A 19362-nucleotide genomic window follows, 5' to 3' on the forward strand; every position below is an offset into this window, starting at 1 on the left:
TGTGTTCAAAGGAGACCCACAGGACTGGAGGATCAACTGGGACAGGAGAACACAGCCTTTCTTGTCTAAAACCAAGTCAGTTCCACAGAATTGGAAAAGCTCATTTAGAGAACTCCTGGGCTCTGGGCACCTGTAGGGTGGGTAGGAGCTAGTCTGTTAGGGAAAAGACAAACTCATCACACAATCCTGTGCCTTCCCTGCAACAAGAAGACACTTGGCCAGGCCAAGAGGTGAAGTTCTTGTTTATTGTTGCAGCAACTCTTATACAGACATTAGCGTTCAGTTAAATAAAGGAAGATAGCACAGTAAATACATCACAACCCCAAACCGGATGACTGTGGCCACGGTACAGAGGAGGGAGGGAAGGACCAGTGACCAGACTGTCGAGGAAGTACATTCAGTGGGTGTGCGGTGTCCACATTCCAGGCTTACGTGTAGATATATTTTATTTATATATTTATTTATATTTATATATAGATCATTGAGTTTTGTGTATACAAAGAACGATATTGTTACAAATACAATACTATACTTCTCCCGACGCTTTACAATAAGCTCTATTTCACCCTCTTTACAGAACAATAGTACAAGTTCATACTCTAGGTGCTGTGCTAAGTATGTACAAGAAATGTCATTCCCACACAGTCCTCACACACTGCCTTGATGGAGGGGAAGAAAGATCGAGTTGTGTGCTCAAGTCGACCCAGGCCAGGGAAGGAGACAGACATGAAACTCAAACTGACAGGCGGCCTGTGAATGTGAGTCAACACATCTAAGGAGGGGCGGCCCCTGGTTGTAAACATTGGTAACGGCTACACCACTGGGTCAAGGGACCCGGGAAGGGCTCTGCAGATGGTTTTCATCCGTGTGCGGGAGGTGTTGGTGCCCACAGGGTGAGGGGGGCAGAGGAGCGATGGGGGAGGTAGTAGGTTACTCTGGGACTCCCTGAAGGCGGTGTTGATGGGCAATGTTCAGAAAGCAAACCCGTGCACAGGGACCCAGAGCCCCTGCAATGCGCTCCTAGGAGCCTGCTCTGGCGAGGGAAGGTGTCGCTGGAGAAGTGGGCTCCAGGCATTGGTCTTTGGGGGTTTCTCCCTCTCGTGAACCCAAGGCTGATGGTGGCTCCCTGAAATGCTCACATTGGAGAAGAGGCAGGATGAGTTCTGGTGCCTCTGCCTGGACCAGGAGGGGGAGGTGAATGTGGGAGTCCACCCCCAAAGCTGAGCCACCAGCACGTCCTGGTGGAGCAGCCACAGTGGCTCTGTGCCCTCGCAGCGTTTGGGAAGGCTGCTCTGTACATAGCCTTCCCGTTACACGGGGTATTTAGATATTTACATATATAACTATATATACTGGGATGACAGAAGGGAAGACCACCACTTCTCTTGGGACTTTCAAAAAATCTAGCGACTCACTTTTGAGACTCTGGCTGCTGGGGTGACCATACCTAGGCTCATTCCCCTGGCCCAGTGGTAGCGGGAAAAAGAACCCACTTCAGTTGGGTGGACCTGTACCGAGCTCCAGCAACTTCCACTCACTGGGTGTGAAGACACACCTGGATTAACACAAAAGAATGTGGTGGACAAATCGTCTCACTCTTACGTTACAATGTCAGTCCTCCAGGAGGGCTTGCAGAATTGGCTTTTTCAGCACCTCTCAAAGTTTACAAGGTTTTTGTGCAATAGGAATAGAAAGTATATTCTCTCCTTGAGGTGAAGATAGGTAACTGTTATGTGCAGGTTGTACAGGGATGCACTACTGGAGTTCTGTCCCCTGGCCAATCGTGGGCGGGCCTCTGTGGTGCTGCCCAGGTGCCTGGGGACAGACAGGCATGAGCCCCTGCAATGATTTTCCAAGGCTCCTGATGCCTGAAATGCCACCAGTAACACTTCATTCCTGTTCTATCCACTCTTATTGGCAGAGGAAAGATGAACTGGCTGGTGACTCTTTAGTGTCTCATTGTATCACCAGATACTCTATAGCAAATGGAGAACCCAGGCCATGGTTCCTTCCTGGTACTCACGTTTGTGATGGGTTGACCTTGGGGCTGGTCTCCCAGTAACATTCTGTAAAGCACCCTTCAAAGTAGTCCTGGGGAGCTTTATGGCCCATCCCAGAGCCCCTAGCCCCACCCCGTGCCACTTTCTGCAATGGCAGAAGCCCCTTTCCCCACAGAGCACCTGGGCAGCCAGCAGCCTCCCTTCCTTAAGGCTCCTTTGTAGCACAGTGAAACTGAGAGTTCCGCTGCTCATTCCTTTCAAGCATTGCGCTTCCCTGATTCTAAGCAGAAAACTCAGAAGGTACAGAGATCTCAGGGAGCTGATCACAGAGCTCTCTGGTTGAAGTCTCTTGTCCCTAATCTTGTTATAGTCACTTTTCTCCCTCCTTAGAATCCCTCCATTCTCTCTATAAATACATGCTATCCAACATTTGCTCACTGAGTTCCTATTTCCGTAGCCACAACATAAATATCCTGGATGCAGAGAACAGGGACTATATTAATTACAAAATATATTAGTTTCTCTTCCCCTGTCTCTACTGAGGTCATGAATGAAACAAAACAAAAGCAAAGCCAAATCACACCTCACATGAAAACAAAATGCTCTTTGGACCAAGTGAAAACTGGCTCAGAATTATAATATTACTAAAACATCTACACTGAACTGAGACAGAAGCCATAAATATGAGGCACCTGATGAAAACACAGAACATTCCACACCAGCTGAAAATGCTCTCAGGCCCACAAGGCAGCAAGAGGGTGTTTACGGGCCACATCTGGGGATTCTGAGGCATAACTTGAGGTTGCTATTGTCCCCTTAATTCTGTGGCTTATGTACTGTTCTGGCCTTCCCAGTATCACATGCTGCCTAGTGGCCCTGAGCATAGAAAGCTGGTCTTGCCTTGGGCCAGGAAACAAGACACAATTGCACCTGGAGCTCGCCTTCTGGGGAACAGTCCCTCATTCCCAGACCCCTGGGATGTGTGTTCGGCAGGAAGGGGAGTCCAGGAGGAGGATGCTTTAAACCAAGGTGGTGCTGGAGGGGCTGGGCCTCAGCCGCAGAGAGGGCAGGTCTCTCAGAATGAGGCTGAGCAGCCCCCACCCTCCTGGCCACCTGCCAGGGAAGGGGCCTCCCAGAGAGGTGGGTTTCCAGGGGATCTGTGTGCCTAATCTTCAGCTTGTCTCATTGGTGGTGGGAGCAGGGAAGGGTGATATGCAAATGGGACTGTGTGTGTGAGAGATACAGAGAGAGAAGCAGACAGTACCTGCCTGAGTTTATCTCATGGTTGATAACTTCAGGACAACCTGGCAAAGCTTCAGATGCCCCATGAATTGCCAAGCTCTCTGTGACACTATGGTGTCCTTGCCCAAGGCAGTTATTTCCCCTTTTATCCTGGGGTCAGAAGGCTCGTATTAGAAAACACACATACGTTGAAATCAAAACTAGCAATAGAAGAGGTTTAAGGTTGGCTCAGAGATTCTGGGAGGAAATAATGTATGGTGCCCCAACTACAAGGCAGGCAGTGCATAACCTTAATGACGTGGGCTGGCCCGGGGTGCTACCACATTCCCACAGACAAACTCAGAGAGCAGAGATCAGCAACTGGGTTTTAGGCACTGCTGAATCAGCTGCTTCACTGCCCTGGGAGCTCCTTCTCAGAGGTCTGCACCTCTTGGGAAGGGAGGATTCCCCCTTAGGCAGTGACAGCCCACTCCTGGAAACGCCCAGAAGGCCCTCCAGGATGGTCCTGGGTCGGTACCAGGTGGATGCTGGCTGCTCTCCAGCCTCAAGGGAGTGCATACGAACCTTCCCTGGTATTTAAAAAAGAAAAAAAAAAAAAGCAAATCAGAGAGAGTAAAGAGGTCCTTGCGGATTCTTCTCTTCCTGTGTAAAACCGAATGCTGGGCGCAAGAGGGGAATGTCTCAGTGGACACAGGGATGCAGCACGAGAAACACAACCACGATGAGGAGAGTCCTCCATGCATGCCACCGCGTGCGGCCGCAGTCAGATGTAAACGGGCTGCTCCTGGGCCGTCAGCAGCCTGTACATGGCGGCTGGCATTGTCTTCATGTGAATCTGAGGGTACAGAACACACTTTAGTGGGGGCTGAGGCTGGGGGCTGGCTGCATGGGCACTGCCCAGGGCCGGCGAGAGAGGCAGTGCCTCTCCCATAGAGTGCTTTGAAGATACCCCCCTACTGCCGAGCCACCACCACGGACCTGACTCAGGGTGGCCTCCAGGAAGGGTGGAATCCACTGACTTTCTCAAAAGCTTAGGGGTGACAGAAATGAACAACAAAAACCAGGCAAGGCTTATTTCTCAGTCAAATGCTCTTGCTCTCACCAGACCCTACCCTTTTAAAAGCGAGAACTCTGAAAATGGAGGGAGAAGGGCTTGAGGCTTCTTAGGGCACCTGCCTCCCTCACCTCTCTTGGCAGATAAGGCAAGGATGACAAATCAGCCCTAGAACAGCAGTGATGACTGACAGCAGTGATGGATGACAGCAGCGGTGACTGACAGCAGTGATGACTGACAGTGCCATGGCTGACAGCAGTGATCAATGAATGACAGCAGTGATGACTGGCAGCAGTGATGAATGACAGCAGTGTTGACTGACAGCAGTGACAAATGAATGACAGCAGTGATGACTGACAGTAGTAATGAATGACAGCAGTGATGACTGATAGCAGTGATAACTGACTGATAGCAGTGATGACTGATAGCAGTGATAACTGACTGACAGCAGTGATGATTGACAGCAGTGATGACTGACAGCAGTGATAACTGACTGACAGCAGTGATGACTGACAGCAGTGATAAATGAATGACAGCAGTGATGACTGACAGCAGTGATAAATGAATGACAGCAGTGATGACTGATAGCAGTGATAACTGACTGACAGCAGTGATGACTGACAGCAGTAATGACTGACTGACAGCAGTGATGAATGGCAGCCGTGATGACTGACAACAGTGATGACTGACTGACAGCAGTGATGATATGTCACGCCACACTGCACTGGGGTCACACCTCTGGAGGGCCACTTTGTTGATTTGACTTGAGTCTAAGAGTTAAATCTTTTAAATACATTTGGGGAGATTAACTGGGGAAAATGGAGGCAACTTAGGCAACCATACAGAAAAGCAACAGAAAGCTGAGTACTGAAAAGAGAAGGTGAGCACATCAGATGAAAGAGAAGGCTGAGGGTGACCTGATTCCATTTCATGGAGGAGCTACCGGACAACCACTTGCAGATGTGTTTGGCAGGGTGTGCTTGTTGGGGAGTGTTCAGGATCGGAAACTCAGGGAGCTTTCCCAGAAGGACTGCTCAGGGCCACAGTGGGCATATGAGGCAGGGGCACCAGACGCGGCCCTCAGCACAACCCCCAGCCCTGGATCTCTCCTACCTCCCCAACAGCATTGGAGAGAATGTGGACGATCTTCTCGTGGGGGGTGGCCACGACGCTCTGTCCATTGATTTCAATGATCCGGTGCCCCACACGGACGCCTCCTCTCTCAGCTATTCCCCCTCTCATGAGGCTGCAGATCTGCCAGAGTCAAAGGCTGTGTTACCTTCATGGCAGAGAGTGTGGCCGGGCTGGAAGGCCGTCTTTCCCGAAAGCCGTGCCCGCGCACTCTGCTCTTGGAGAAACTTACATGGTTAGGCTTTGGGCATTTAACTCTCTTAGTGTCTTTTCACAAAAAAATAGGTGCTGTTGGTCCACATGGCCACCTTGTTCATGTGGCTTGCACAGAGACTGTGGCACATCACTGTTTTTACGGCACACTGAATTCTACTTCTCATCCCAGCTGGAGCTGGGTAAAAAGGGCCATTTGGGCCTGTCGCAGAGTCGCCAGTGTTTTCAAACTGTTAGCCTGTGTGACACAGGTTAGTGTTAGTTCCCGCAGTCATGACTGGGACTCAAGCACTCAAGCACCAAAGTGTTTAATGCAGCAGACTGTTTTTAGGGTCACAATTGCCTGAGCCACCGTGGGGCTGGAACCCCACTCTGTGTTCCAAAGTGTGGCTGGCTGGGAGGGAGAGGCTCCTTTAGAGCTTCCCAATTCAGCGGCCCCTGTTCAAACTCCCTTCCCACAGAAACGACAGTGAGGCTAGATTTTGTGATGGCACAGTCAGCCACCGCAGTGACCCGAGGCTGCAGGCAGGGCTGATGGGCCCTCCACCCTCACCTCACACACACTGCAACATAACTTTTCCTAAAAGAGTAGGTCTGAATTTACTAAGTTGGCTTTTCATTCCAGACCATGCACCTTTATTTAAAGTGGATGCAGACAAGATTGCAAGTGATATCTTGCAGCAACATGCTGTGTGATTCTGTGAGTGTGTGGCCCAGCTGCTCTGTTAGCTAGTCTGGGGTCCAAACACTCCTTAGGTGTTTTCCCAGTGGACCCACAGGTGTTAACAACTCTTTGTTCATATCCGAACTTTTAATACTATTTAACTATGAACAAAGCAAACAAGTACATGTACAAACCAATGAAAAGATGATCTCAGAGTTAAACTGTAAAGAGTCAGCCTAGGTCCTCTCCTAATAGGCAAACTAGGCTACGCAGGTACGAAGAATGCAGAAAGTGGAACGGGATATTTCAACCCCAAATGGGAAGTTCAAGGGTATTTCTAAACCTTAAAATGTATTTGGAATGATATTTTAATTATCTAGGACACTTTTTTTTTTTTTTGAGACAGAATCTAGCTCTATCGCCTAGGCTGGAGTGCAGTGGCACAATCTCTGCTCACTGCAACCTTTGCCTCCCGGGTTCAGGTGATCCTCCTGCCTCACCCTCCTGAGTAGCTGGGATTACAGGTGTCTGCTACCACACCTGGCTAATTTTGTAGTTTTAGTAGAGACTGGGTTTTGCCATGTTGGCCAGGCTGGTCTCGAACTCCTGGCCTTAAGTGATCCGTCTGGCTTCGCCTGAAGCCCAAGGTTTGAATGATCACTCAAACACCACACTGTGTGAGTACCAGTTGTGACTGTGGGAACTCAGCCGGCCCCTGCACCGTACCACCCCAGGCTTGGGAGTCAGCTGCTCTGCCGGGACTCTGTGCCACCTGGGTGGACAGCCCAGAGGCGAGGAGGCTCTTGGAAGGTGCATCCTAAACTCTCAAGCTAGCAGCCAGGGGGACAACCCTGCATGTCACAGAAATGCTGGGTTCTGGGTGGGAATCTCCACTGAAGGGACTGTGTCCAGAGAGGGAGCTGAGCCTGCTTCATCCACTCATGTCTTTCTTGATGGATTCCTTCAGGGAACAAATTGACTTAAAAAAAAAAAAAAAAAAAGAAAATCAAAGGCCCTGTAATACCAGCACTTTGGGAGGCAGAAGCAGGCAGATCACGAGGTCAGGAGTTCAAGACCAGCCTGGCCAGTATGGTGAAATCCCGTCTCTACTAAAAATACAAAAATTAGCTGGGCAGAGTGGCACATGCCTGTAGTCCCAGCTACTCAGGAGGCTGAGGCAGGAAAATCCCTTGAATCCAGGAGGCGGAGGTTGCAGTGAGCTGAGATCGTGCCACTGTACTCCATCTTGGATGACAGAGCAAGACTCCATCTCAATTAAAAAAAAAAAAATCAAAGGCCATGCTACATTTTTATTTGTCAACCTTGTGGAAAAGGATGTGGAAGATGTTCTACTTACAATTCCGTTCTGGACACTGAAACCCAGCTGGTAGCGAAGGTCTGGTCTTCTGATTAACACGGTGGTGACCGGAGGACATCTCACAATATTCAGCTTGACTCGGGATTGATTCTTTAAGCCCTTAAACATGAATAAAGTACAGTGGGTATGGTACCACTGAGGCAGACAGAATAAACAAAAGCAGGCAGCACCAAAGGCAAAAGAAGCCGCCCTGAGTCTTCCGAAGGACCCACTGCCTGCCTGCAGGCCTTCAGTGCCCGGGCTGGTACAGTTACTGCTCGGCTTCACCTACCCAGGGAAGATGCCACATGGTGCAGATGGAGCCCTTTCAGCCCATGCACAGATGGGGTTCCTGTGGACAATGCCTTCCTTTTGGGAAATGGACTAGGTTCAAGGGATCTGATCAAAGTACTTGCGCAACTATGAGGAAGTGTCAGATGTACTTTTTGACTTCAAAGATGAAGGAGGTACACGATTTCCCCCAGGCAGGAAAGACACGAGTGGGAAATGGATTTTCTTTCTGGAAAGCAAACTCTAGAATGACTCCTCTTCTAACAAAGGACATCTAACTCACAGCAACTGGCCTGATTCATCATGGCTCTTTTCTCTGGTCTCTGATGCTCCTCTTTCCCCTTCTTTCTGCCGGTTAGAGATTTTATAGCTATCAACATTCCCACAGCAACCAGGGACTCCAATCAGTGTGTGCGTCCTTGGGAGAATGGGGAGGGTTGCAGGATGGGTGTTGATGGAGAAGGAAGGGGAAGAAATATGACTTGCAGACTGTTGTTTCATGATCCCTGATGACACACCTCTCCCTCTAAATTAAAGTGGAGCATAGAGGGAAAGCCGATCTTTGACTAAAGCAAGGGACTAGTTTCAGTGACTGTGTAGAAAGCTTCCACCTCGGTGTATCGCAGGCTCCTGCTCCTGTCCCCTGATCAGACTCACAGCTGTGAGAGAAGCCCTGGTGTGCTCAGAAGCATCTTTAGAAAACCATCACAAAGCTACATTTGCCCTAAGTTGGGCAGTGGGAAGGTTTGCTCCTGCAGACCCGACCACTGACTTGTCAGCTTCATCCTAGAGGAGGGTGCTAGGCAAAAGGAACTCAGCCCTGAAACAAATGTCCACTTTCCAGTCTCCCCAGGGTGCCTGCTCTGCCTCAACAAACTCCTGATTGCCAGATGGGATAGAAGGAGTGACCAATAGCAGGTGCCTTCCCACCCTTTTCAAGTCATGGTATGCAGGAGAATCTTGTTCACATGCTGGGGTAAACAGACCACACTGTTGTAGCTAGAGGCCCTGCAGTCCCCGGCCCTGCTACAAGAGCTGAGGCGGTGCGGGTGAGAGCCCTCAGTGGGAAGCACCTGCCTGACTGGACTCCCATCTACACGGCCAGCTGTCTGGGAAACTGCTCAAGGTCAGCCCCAGGCCCACTCCTCCAAAGGGAGCTGTAGGGTGGGTGGGAGGAGAGGTGGGTAACTTTTCCTCCAGGGGAGAACAGCTGCCAGGGAATGAGGAAGCACTCAGGGAAAAGGCAAGCTCTGTCCTATCTAAGCCCACAGTATCGCCCAGAGACAGCATCTGCTCATTTCACAAGTGGGTCCAGTTTGTGCCCTCTATGAGTGAAGTGGAAAGAGAACCTGGAAAGAACAGTAACAAATCCACAAAAAGCATGCGTGAAGAGTGATCGTCTGCCTCTTATTCTATAAATAGAATTCTGCAAATTCCACAGCCACTACTGCTGTCACTCCTTGACCAGTCTACCAAATCCTTTTCAGTGCGAGGTCAGGACTTACATTTCACATTTTAAAGATGAAGACATAGACATGGAGTTTGCTTTGTCCAAGGGCTCTGTGGGGTCAGGACTGGAACTATGGATCCCTGCTCAGGCACCCTGCCTAGCAGAGGCGTGAAACTGGTGTTAGACAACTTCACTGCAAACAGAATCTGTAGCAAGAGTGCTTCTTGGAGTGGCAGAAATGACCAACACCCCTTCTGTATCTGAGTCACAGAATATGCTTTAGATTGAGGGAGAGGTAGGGGCTATTTAGTCTCTGGTTATCCAGCTTTACCATGCTTGGCCAGCAGGTGTATACCAATGGCTCTTAAACCCCACACAGCAGCAGCAGCAGCAGCAGCCCCTGGCCACTTTTTAGAAGTGCAAATTCTGGGCTCTACCCAAGCCCCACTGAATCAGAAACCTAGGGGTGGGACCCAGGAATCTGTGGATGACAAGTCTCCGAGATGATTCGGGTACACGCTCAATTTGCGAACAACTGGTGTGGACTACTACTGCAGAACGATGAATGGCCTCATCTGCATCCAGGTGGCTTAATTTCTCCACGGATGATTACATCCAAAGATGTCACTTTACTAGTCACACCTGCAGCCAGTGTGCTCAGTGAGAGCAGGTGCTAGCAAGGGTGGGGTGAGGGTGACATCTTGTGGGAAATTTTGTTAGCCCAGTCACTGTACAGCTGACCCGTGGTCAGTCATCTGCATGTCTGTGTCATGCAGGAACACCCCTAAGATCACTGCGCATCAAAACCTACCCTGATGATGAAACTAATGGAACCAAAATGACTGTAACTACCTGTCATTGGACACTCACTCTTGTCTGGCATTGGCCTGGAAAGGACAAGAGCTGTCTCATTTAATGTGGTGGCCATAATTATTCTACAAATATATTATAGAAGAGGAAAGTAAGACTCAGAGATATTAAATGACTCACTCACATTCACACACAGCAAGATTCAATCCTAGGTCTGTCCGCATTCAAAATGTGCAGTATTTCTACACCATAATGCCCCATATACACAACCGGAGAGGGTGTGTCTTTTGTGAATAAGGCTTGCTCCACAAAGATGCCAGGGTCAGCCACAGAACAAATCTGCGTCCCCAAATTCCAGCCTTGAATTGGGGCCATCTTTTTAGTTCACTTTCCTACGTGGCAAGAGTTTGTTGGGGTTCCTGGTCGTCATAATCCCCCACCCCCTGGCTTCCCCACTGATGAGGTTCTAGTTTCTGCTCCGAATGTGTGAATCTTGATGGAACTCAATTTCCCCGCTGTCAGCATCTGCTCCCCTAGTGCTTTGAATTCCTCTGCTTTCTGCAGGACTCGAGCCTCCCCATGGCTGTCACTCTGCTTGTGGCCTCGATGTACCATGTGACTTGGCATTCACACTCATGCGGCATCTCCCAGTGGTTTTGGAACATCTCCAGGGAACTGTTCTGGTTAAGGAAATGATTCCAAAGCACAGCAATGGAATGAGTGTGATTCTCCCTGGGGAAATGGACATCTGCGAAGGATCCAGGCCTTCCATATGCAGCAGGTCCCATCGTCCCCATCAACAAAGGGAGATGCTCTGGCCTTCCGCTCCTATCAACAGGACCAGCACAGCCTGGTGAAGAGGACTCTCCTGGTGTGAGAAGACCTGAACTCAAGTTTTGTTTCTGTTACCCCAAGCAGTGGGATCTGAAGCCCTTTGCTCACCCTTCTCCCACCTCTATTTCCTCATCTTCACAACAAATGGTAAAGCTCACTAACGTCTCTTGCAGTTCTAATTTCAATGACTGCACCCCCTTTAATGTGTTTATTCCTAAATGCCTTTGTCTGCAACACCAAATCTCAACCATTATGCTTAAACCTATTCCTGAAATTTAAAGTGGGCTTCTTTTGAAGGGAGGTATGATGGAGAGCAGCTCAGACATTCATGCAGATATTTTTATCTGCTTTGAGTGCTTCCTCCTTCCTACCCACTTAATCAACCAATGTTTACGAATCACTTGTCATGTGCCAAGAAATATGTTAGGCACTGGAGATTCCGGGAAGTGCACCCTTTTTGGGGCTGGACAAGAGACATTATCGGTACTAAGCACAGGGCTGTGAGCCCAGAGGGGGCTTGAGTCCCTTTACCCTTTTCTTTCTCTCTAATCACAAACTAGGAGACCAGGAATTTGTGGGAAAGAAGAGAGATGAATGATGAAGACAGGAGTATGCTGTTGGAATCTCAACTCTTCAGGCAAAGCCACCTGCTTTAAATGTTTACACCTGTTAACGACTGATATTATTTAGGTACGCTTGTGTGACACAGAAAATGTTACCCAACATACCCAAAAGCAAGAGAATGACATTATCTTCTCAATGTTGCCTAAAAAACTTCACATTGCTCTGGTGGGTTCTTTCCTTCTCTGTGAATTGATTTAAGATGCCTGATCTGTCCCTCAGTGAAAGATTTTCTAGATTGGGGAAAATGTGTTGCAAGATGAGGCTTAGAGAAATAGCAACTGGAAATAACCAGACCATGCATTTGCTCTGCTGTTCCTAATCAATGTTTCATGTTGGGTCCCATTAACTTAGATTTCTGAGCTGCCATTTTATTGGAGGTGCCAATTAAATAAAGGGTCATTTGGTCCCCATGACAACAGTGGAACGGTACAGCAAATTAAGAAATCTGGTGGGAGGGGAAGGCCAAAGAAGAGGGGCGAAGAGAGAAAAGAGAAGCCAGAATGGTCTCTATAGCAACGGGAGAGCAGAACCATGATGCTCCTGGGGAAGCAAGGGAAGCTGTGCGCTATTCTAAAACAGAGCAGAAACCCAGAGGGCAAGACCACAGAGGCAAAGGCCCAGAAAAAGGCAGCCTGTAAAATGTTCCACCCACCACTAATTATGCCTTGGGAATTAATTATGACCCAAAAAATAAGAGGTAGGAAGAGGAAGGCAAGTCAATACCTATAATTCTACTCTAGAAATCTATTTCCTCTAATCTGGGGGGAACATGGTCAACCAGTATTGAAGAGGCCAGATGCAGAATGCACACTTTGGACCCCTGTTCCTGAAAGTGTGGCCTGCAGACTGGTGATGCCATCACCCCCACAGAGCCTGCTGAAAACGCAGAATCCCACCCTACACCTGCTGAATCAGACCTGCAGTCGAACAAGGTCCCCAGGTGATTCCAATCAGTTTGAGAAGCACTGATTCATCAGGATGAGAGTTGCTTATCAAAGTCACTGCAAAGAGCATGGACATACACTGAAACAAATTTAACACAGCCTTGAAGCGGCCCAGACGCTGCCCTGCAGTGGCCCGAGGGGTAGGGGTAGGGCAGTGTGCACATCTGTCCAGGTGCAGGCAAAAAGGGGTGTGTTTTTTAGAGAATTTTTAAAAGGTGATATAACCCACTGAAGTCAGTCTGTATTTGGTACTGGCAATTCTGGCTGTTATCAGTGGTTACACCTCCCACCAGCCAGGGTGGTCCACGGACGGACCATCACATCTCCCCATTCAATAAGCAGCGCACTGTGGCAGGGAGGAAGTTCAGCTGTGCTCTAATCAGGGTCTGCCCTGTTAAGTACTTCTTCACTATGGGCGGCCATGAAGGCACTGCTTTTCTTACTCTTCATCTTCATCAGTTACATCTCTTTCATCACCACTTGGCCTTTTAATTTTCTGGTTCTATAGAGACTACATTTATAGACATCAAAGTTCAGCTCCTCAAACAATCCGTTTCCCCTTAGGAAACTGTGCAGACAGAGCTCCGTCTGTACTCCAGCAAGCTTTGCTTCCACGTTGATGCTGTGATCCCACGGCAGCTGCAGAGGGAGTCAGGCCGCCCTCACAGCCTCACTGCTTCCCTCCTCTGGTCCCCGCGCAGATGAGGCGGGAGGGATGCTCAGGAGGGTGGGGACTCACTGGCCAGCTGGGGGCCCTGGGCAAGTCTTCTGTGCGTTTAGAGTCTCCGATGGCCCATCTGTGCACCTAGCATCTGCTGTCCCCCTTGTGGGCTGTCCCGAGGAGGAAGGGAGGTGACTCCAGGCCATGAGCGGGAGTCTTGCAGGCCTCAGGAAGCCCAGCTTGTTCTTGCCCAGGCCCCATCCCCACCTTTACTTAAGTCCTCCCCTTGTCTGAGTCTGTTCTTAGTCTACCATGACAAAGTACCACAGACTAGGTGGCTTATAAACAACAGACATTTCTCTCTCACAGTTCTGGAGGCTGGAAGTCCGAGATCAGTGTACCAGCACTGTCAGGGTCTGGCGAGGTCCCCTTCTGAGTTGCAGATGGCCAACTTCTAGTATCTTCACATAGCAAAAGAAAGCTTGCTGAGGTCCCTTTTTTAAGGGCACTAATCCCAACCATGAGGGCTCCACCCTCATGCTAATCACTTCCTAAAGGCCCCACCTCCAAATAGCATCACATTGGGATTAGGGTTTCAATATGTATTTGGAGGGAACACAAATATTATTCAATACTTAATACCCCATCCCCTCTCCTCCTCCCCAACCCTTCTAGACCCAGACCAACTCCCCACAAACCGTCCCTGACCAGCTTCCCTCTCTCATCGATTTCTCTCTCTTGCATCTGAACTCCTACACCGCCCAGGCAGAGTTTCTCAATCTCATTTGGGGCTGGATAACTCTGTGCTGTGGGGCTGTGATGTGCACCGTGTGATGTTTGACAGCATCCCTGGCCTCTACCCACTGGATGCTGGCAGCACCTTCTCCTCCCCCGTGGTGATAAACCAAACAGTCTCCATACATTTTGGGGGATGCAAGATCACCCCTGGCTGAGAAGTACCACCTCAGGGTCTGGCTTGGGCCTAGCATTTCACCTGACACCCTCCCTGGGATGAGTCTGTATTGGAAGCTTATCCTCCAATCCTGAACCATGGATGGTTACATCATCTTGCTGTGCCTCAGCTTCCTAGCTTGTACAATGGGTGCAACAATAGTACCTGCCCACAGAATGCTGCCCCGAAGGCTCAGCAAGTCAGTCCACACGTATCTCAGAGCACACAGCGCTCAGAGCACCCAGAGCACAGACGCACAGCACTGAGCACTGCAAGCCATAAGTCCTTTCACTTCTCCTCAAACCGATCAAGCTCCCTGGGGGCAGGGACTGTCTCCATGGGATCCCTGGGTCCCACAGCCCCTCAGCAGTTCTCATGCATGCACCCAAGGTGTTTAATAAACAACTTGCTCACTGGCAGGAGCGACTTGTGGTCCTGCCTCCCCAGCCCCACCTCCCACTTGCCTCTCCATGAGATCACAGCAATACCAGACCAGCCTTTCCGGGCCAGGCTCAGACCCCATCTCTCCCTGACTCAACACCGGGCCCTGTCCATCAATTCAAGCAGAAACTTCCAAAGGCCACTTCCCTTTCTGCTACTGACCTAGGTTTTACTCCTTCAAGGTCAACTTTAAAATCACATAAAATGGGCCGTCTAATCACTCATAGCCTCTGACCTTTGCTCTAGGGCCGCAGAGCCCTTGAACATCTCTAATTATCCTCCACATGCATACTGTCAAGCCAGCTTCCCCAGAGCGCGGCTCTGCCTCACAGAGGCCCAATTAAACCTGTCTGAATGAATATCCGTGTTCAAAGTTGATTCTCTAATCTTATCTTTAATGTGTATTAAGCAAGAGGTAGAATTCATTTAAGTGTTAAGATATAAGAAAAAGAAATTAGAGGAGGCCAAAGAGGACTATTTCTTTCCAGATGTGATTATCTTACATGGAATTAGAATTTAATCCATTTCATTAAAAACAAAAAGGCACCATCCGTGTGTCCTATACATTCACCTTAACCTCCCATCCCCACCCGCTCAGCCGAGGATGCTGGCTTTGTGATTTTTCTTTTGCTCACAATGACTATTTGCATGAATTCATCCCTTCCCTTCTCCTTCTCCCTCTCTCACACATGCACATATGTACACAGCTACATTCTAGCTAAGTCTTTCAGGAAACCTCTGCGGGACCAAAAAAAAAGTTGTGGAATCTCAGTCTACCTACAGTACCACAGCACTTGGTGCAGAGCTACTGGGGTCTACAGATGCTGTCATGGAGGAGGGACATCCCAGTCACACTGGCCATGCAATCGGCAAGTCCCAATGTGCTCAAAAGACTCCACATGAATGCTTCATGTCTAAAGAAAGTCTCATTTCTTCTCAAGTATTCACATTTAATTTTCCTTCCAGTAGCTCTTCTTAGCCTTATAAGCATCAGTTCAGGTTGAGCAGGAAGGATGCTCAGGTATGAAAAAGCTTCCATGGTCTGGAAGAGAGTTTCCTTCCTCTTCTGGCAACGAGCACATGTGAGTTGCTTCACCCGGGGTCTGAGGGAGGACAAACTCACCTGCATCATAGTCAGGGCCACTGGGAAGGAAAAAGCGCTCAGATTTGAAGCATTTCTGTGATTTTTTGACAGGGATGGTAAATCGTGCCAAGTGTATCTGGCTGACTATAAGTGATTGTCTGGATTCCCAAGCTGAGGCCTTTTCTGTTGAGGCTGAGTCTGGGCTTAGTGGGAGAGTGCTGTGATTGGCTAGTGATGCCTGTGAGGGACATGCTGCTATCAGAAAGTAGTGTTATGTGAACCAAATACACTTCCCCTGATCTAAATTGATTTCAGGGAAGAATCTGTAAACAGCAACTTGATGGTAAGCTTCCTGAGTGCAAGTCCACGCCTTTTGTGTTTATGTCTTCCTTGGTGCCTGACACTTTGAATATTTTCATATCCATTAATGACTGGACGGGGGTCACACTTCACATCACTTGAGGTTTACCACAGCAGCTGATTTTTCCCATATTCAGGTACCTTAATAATGCTCTGGCAGGTGGACAGAGGCAGGCCCACCAGGCTGGTGCCATTAATGGACATGATCTGGTCACCGATATTCAGCTTCCCAGATTTCTCTGCAGGGCCACCATGCATCATATTGGCAATGATCACGGTGGGGAGGATGGATCCCCAGCCAGACTCCACAATCACCACACCTAGGATTTCTCCTTTCTGCTTCTCTATGAAAACCTGGAAGGAGAAAAACATTTAGAAAGCCTGCATCAGCAACCATCTGGGGTAGGTAGAAATCAAAGCCTCTCCCCCATTCCTGTCTCGCCTAAAGAGACACTTCCCTGGGGGGAAGACACTTCCCAGATGAGTTCCTGTCTTCTCAGCATTCCACACATTTGGAATTTTTAAGAAATGGATTCACACAGGTCTATACTCTTTTGTAATTCACTCTTGTTTCACATAAACAAACTTGCCTCAGCACACAACCACAAGGACCACCAGTTTTTTTTTTTTTTTTCCTTGTTTTTTTTCAGTTTCTTCAGTCCCGTCCTCAGTGGCAGGAGAAGAGGCTCTGTGGGTGGGTGGTGTGTTACGGTTTCTAGAAATAGCTTTTCAAATTCCATGCGCAGGTTCCCCCTCCCACAGTGCTTCCCCAATTCGCTCCGACATTTAAGTTTCTTGAGTTAAAAATAAATAAACACACAGAAACACTTCTCTGCAAGGAGAAAAAGTTGAGAAAAAAGAAAAAAAAAGTGATGCTGAAGTTATCACAACCAAAGGTTGGGTATGCATACAGGAAGTGCATATCCTGGATACACAGATTTTTCACAACCTTTACTGGCAGGGCAGAGAAGACAGGAGTTGATGTTGGATACTTGCACTCTGGGGAGGCCTGCAGAGATGCCACTAAAAGGTACTGCACCTCTTGGAAGCATCCAACAAAGTATGTATGTGTATTTTTGGGGGACTTCACAAAGTCCCCTTCACAGGTTGATGTCCGCTTCCCCCAGCTGCTGAAGCTCACAGTCAGCCCCTTCCCTGGAGAACTGTCCTTAGCTGAATGGGAGATACCTTCTGTTAAGGTTGAATTGTATCCCCCCAAAATTTGTATGTTGACTTCCCAACCCCCCAGTGCCTTAGACTTAGATTGTGACTATTTGGAGATAAGGTCTTAACAAAGGTAACCAATTTTAAATGAGGTGATTAATATGGGCTCTAATCCAATATGCTGGTGTCCTTAAGTAAGAAGAGGAATGGTTGTCTGTCATGGGTATCAAAAAAAGAAGAGGAAATTTGGACATAGAGACATGCATGGAGAAAGGATGATGTGAAGACACAGGGTGAAGACAGCCATCTACAAGCCAAAGAGAGAGGCTTGGAACAGATTCTTCTCTTATGGCCCTCAGAAGGAACCAACACTACCAACATCTTGCTTTTGGTCTTCTGACTGCAAGGTCTGTGAGACAATAGGTTTCTGTTGTTGAAGCCACCCAGTCCATGGTACTTTGTGACAGAAGCCCTAGCGAATTCATATAGCCCCTGTCCAGCCTTGGCCAATGACCGGCATGGTGTACAAAGGCTTGCCAGTTCCCTTGCTCCAAGGTGAGACAAATCTGTCCTGCAATCTGAGCCATGGAGCTTCCCTCTGGGTCAGAAGGAAGCTCCTTGCAGAAGGGTGGGACACCCTTCCTTGGTGTCCCACCACCAAGCTTCCCACATCCCTTCTGTTCTGAGGCACTTTCCCAACAAACCTCCGTGACAAGAATCCCTGCCTCAGGCTCTGCTTCTGGGGAATCTGACCTAAGACACCTGACAGACCCCAGTGGATCAAATGATCACTTTCTCATTAAAAGTTCTTTTTACCTATGGGATCAAGTCCAAAACCCTCAGCTGGACTTGCAGGCCCTCCAGTCCTGACCCAGACCTCAGGCCCATCTATCTCCTTTCCTGTGCCCACCTCCTGCTCTAGCCAAACCATACTTCCCCATTCCCCAGACAAATGTGGAACTTTCTGACCTCCAGGCTTCCAACCATTCCATAGACCCTACCCTCGGCTTGCCCCTACAATCCCCAGATCGCCAGACCAGTTCGGATAGCCTCATCTTCCTACAGGCACTCCTGAAGAGCTCAGTCTGAAACCACAGGTCATCCCCAGAGGACCACAGCATCTCTTGTCTGAAACCTGAGATCTTCTCTGTTTGTCCAAGTGTAGTTAGTTTTGATTAGTGCCTGTACCTGGCACCATCACTTAACTTTTTCAGTGCCCTTACCTAGATTGCAGGGTTTGTACAGGCAGAGTTCAGGTCCTATCTGCCTCTGGGACCCACCCCAAACTTAGCTCAGGATGACCAGGAGCGGAGGATGTGCTGCCTTTCTGTTTATAAACAATAGCATTTCATGACAGGACCCCAGAGCAGGGAGCGAGAGATGGATGTGAGCGACTTCACGATGTCCTGCCAATACTGCACTCCTCACCCTTGATCTGCCTTCACTTCCGCGGCAGGGTGCCCCCCTCCCCAGGCCCCTGCCCAGCTGACCCAGCCTGGAGAACAGCTTCAGGAAAGTACCCACATCTTTACAGTTTTCCGACTTGGAGAAGTGAATCAGGTCATCGTTGTACATGTCCTGGGTATTGAGCAGGTCACTATACTCCTTCTGGCTGAGATCTTCGGGGTTAATCCCATTGGCCCTGAGGAATTCCTGGTACGCCACGCTAAATGCCTGTCCAATGGACTGTGCAATCAGCTGAGCCTGGAACAGCAGCCAGAGAGGAAAGATGGTCAGCAGAGCAGTGCATCTGGTGAGCAGCCTTGCGCACTTCCCACCTGAACAATGGCCCTCCTGGAGTTTGAAGAAGCCCTAGACATCACGCCTGCTGGGCCAGTGGCTCTACATGGGGCTACCAGTGCCCACCAGGGGCCGTTTTCAGAATGACTGGGGATGTTTTTGATTATGATGATGATCATAAGGGAGCTACCGGCATTCAGCAGACAGGAGTCAGAGATGCGGAATATCCTGCTATGCAAAAAACAGCTCGATACAGTGATGAGTCATTCTACACCCTGCATCATCTTCACAGATCCCACTGGACATTCATGAGCATGCAATACTTGTGTACAGTTATCTGAGTCTA

General features: G+C 49.0%; 1 protein-coding gene across 2 annotated transcripts in view; it reads right to left on the bottom strand.

Annotated features, from left to right (window-relative positions):
• Nucleotides 1–224: 224 nt before the first annotated feature.
• Nucleotides 225–19362, bottom strand: part of APBA1 (amyloid beta precursor protein binding family A member 1) — a 224381-nt gene continuing 205243 nt past the window's right edge. The window contains exons 9-13 of one of the 2 annotated variants that reach the window (XM_023213244.3): nucleotides 18801–18980; nucleotides 16254–16466; nucleotides 7662–7781; nucleotides 5410–5550; nucleotides 225–4077 (exon numbers count right to left, since the gene is read on the bottom strand). In XM_023213244.3, the coding sequence (XP_023069012.1) occupies nucleotides 4006–4077; nucleotides 5410–5550; nucleotides 7662–7781; nucleotides 16254–16466; nucleotides 18801–18980 (726 nt within the window). In that variant the 3' untranslated portion in view covers nucleotides 225–4005. The remainder of the gene's footprint in view (nucleotides 4078–5409; nucleotides 5551–7661; nucleotides 7782–16253; nucleotides 16467–18800; nucleotides 18981–19362) is intronic. The other variant, XM_023213245.2, reaches the window with a different exon arrangement.

This window comes from Piliocolobus tephrosceles, chromosome 14, assembly GCF_002776525.5.
Source record: "Piliocolobus tephrosceles isolate RC106 chromosome 14, ASM277652v3, whole genome shotgun sequence".
Taxonomy (NCBI): Eukaryota; Metazoa; Chordata; class Mammalia; order Primates; family Cercopithecidae; genus Piliocolobus; species Piliocolobus tephrosceles.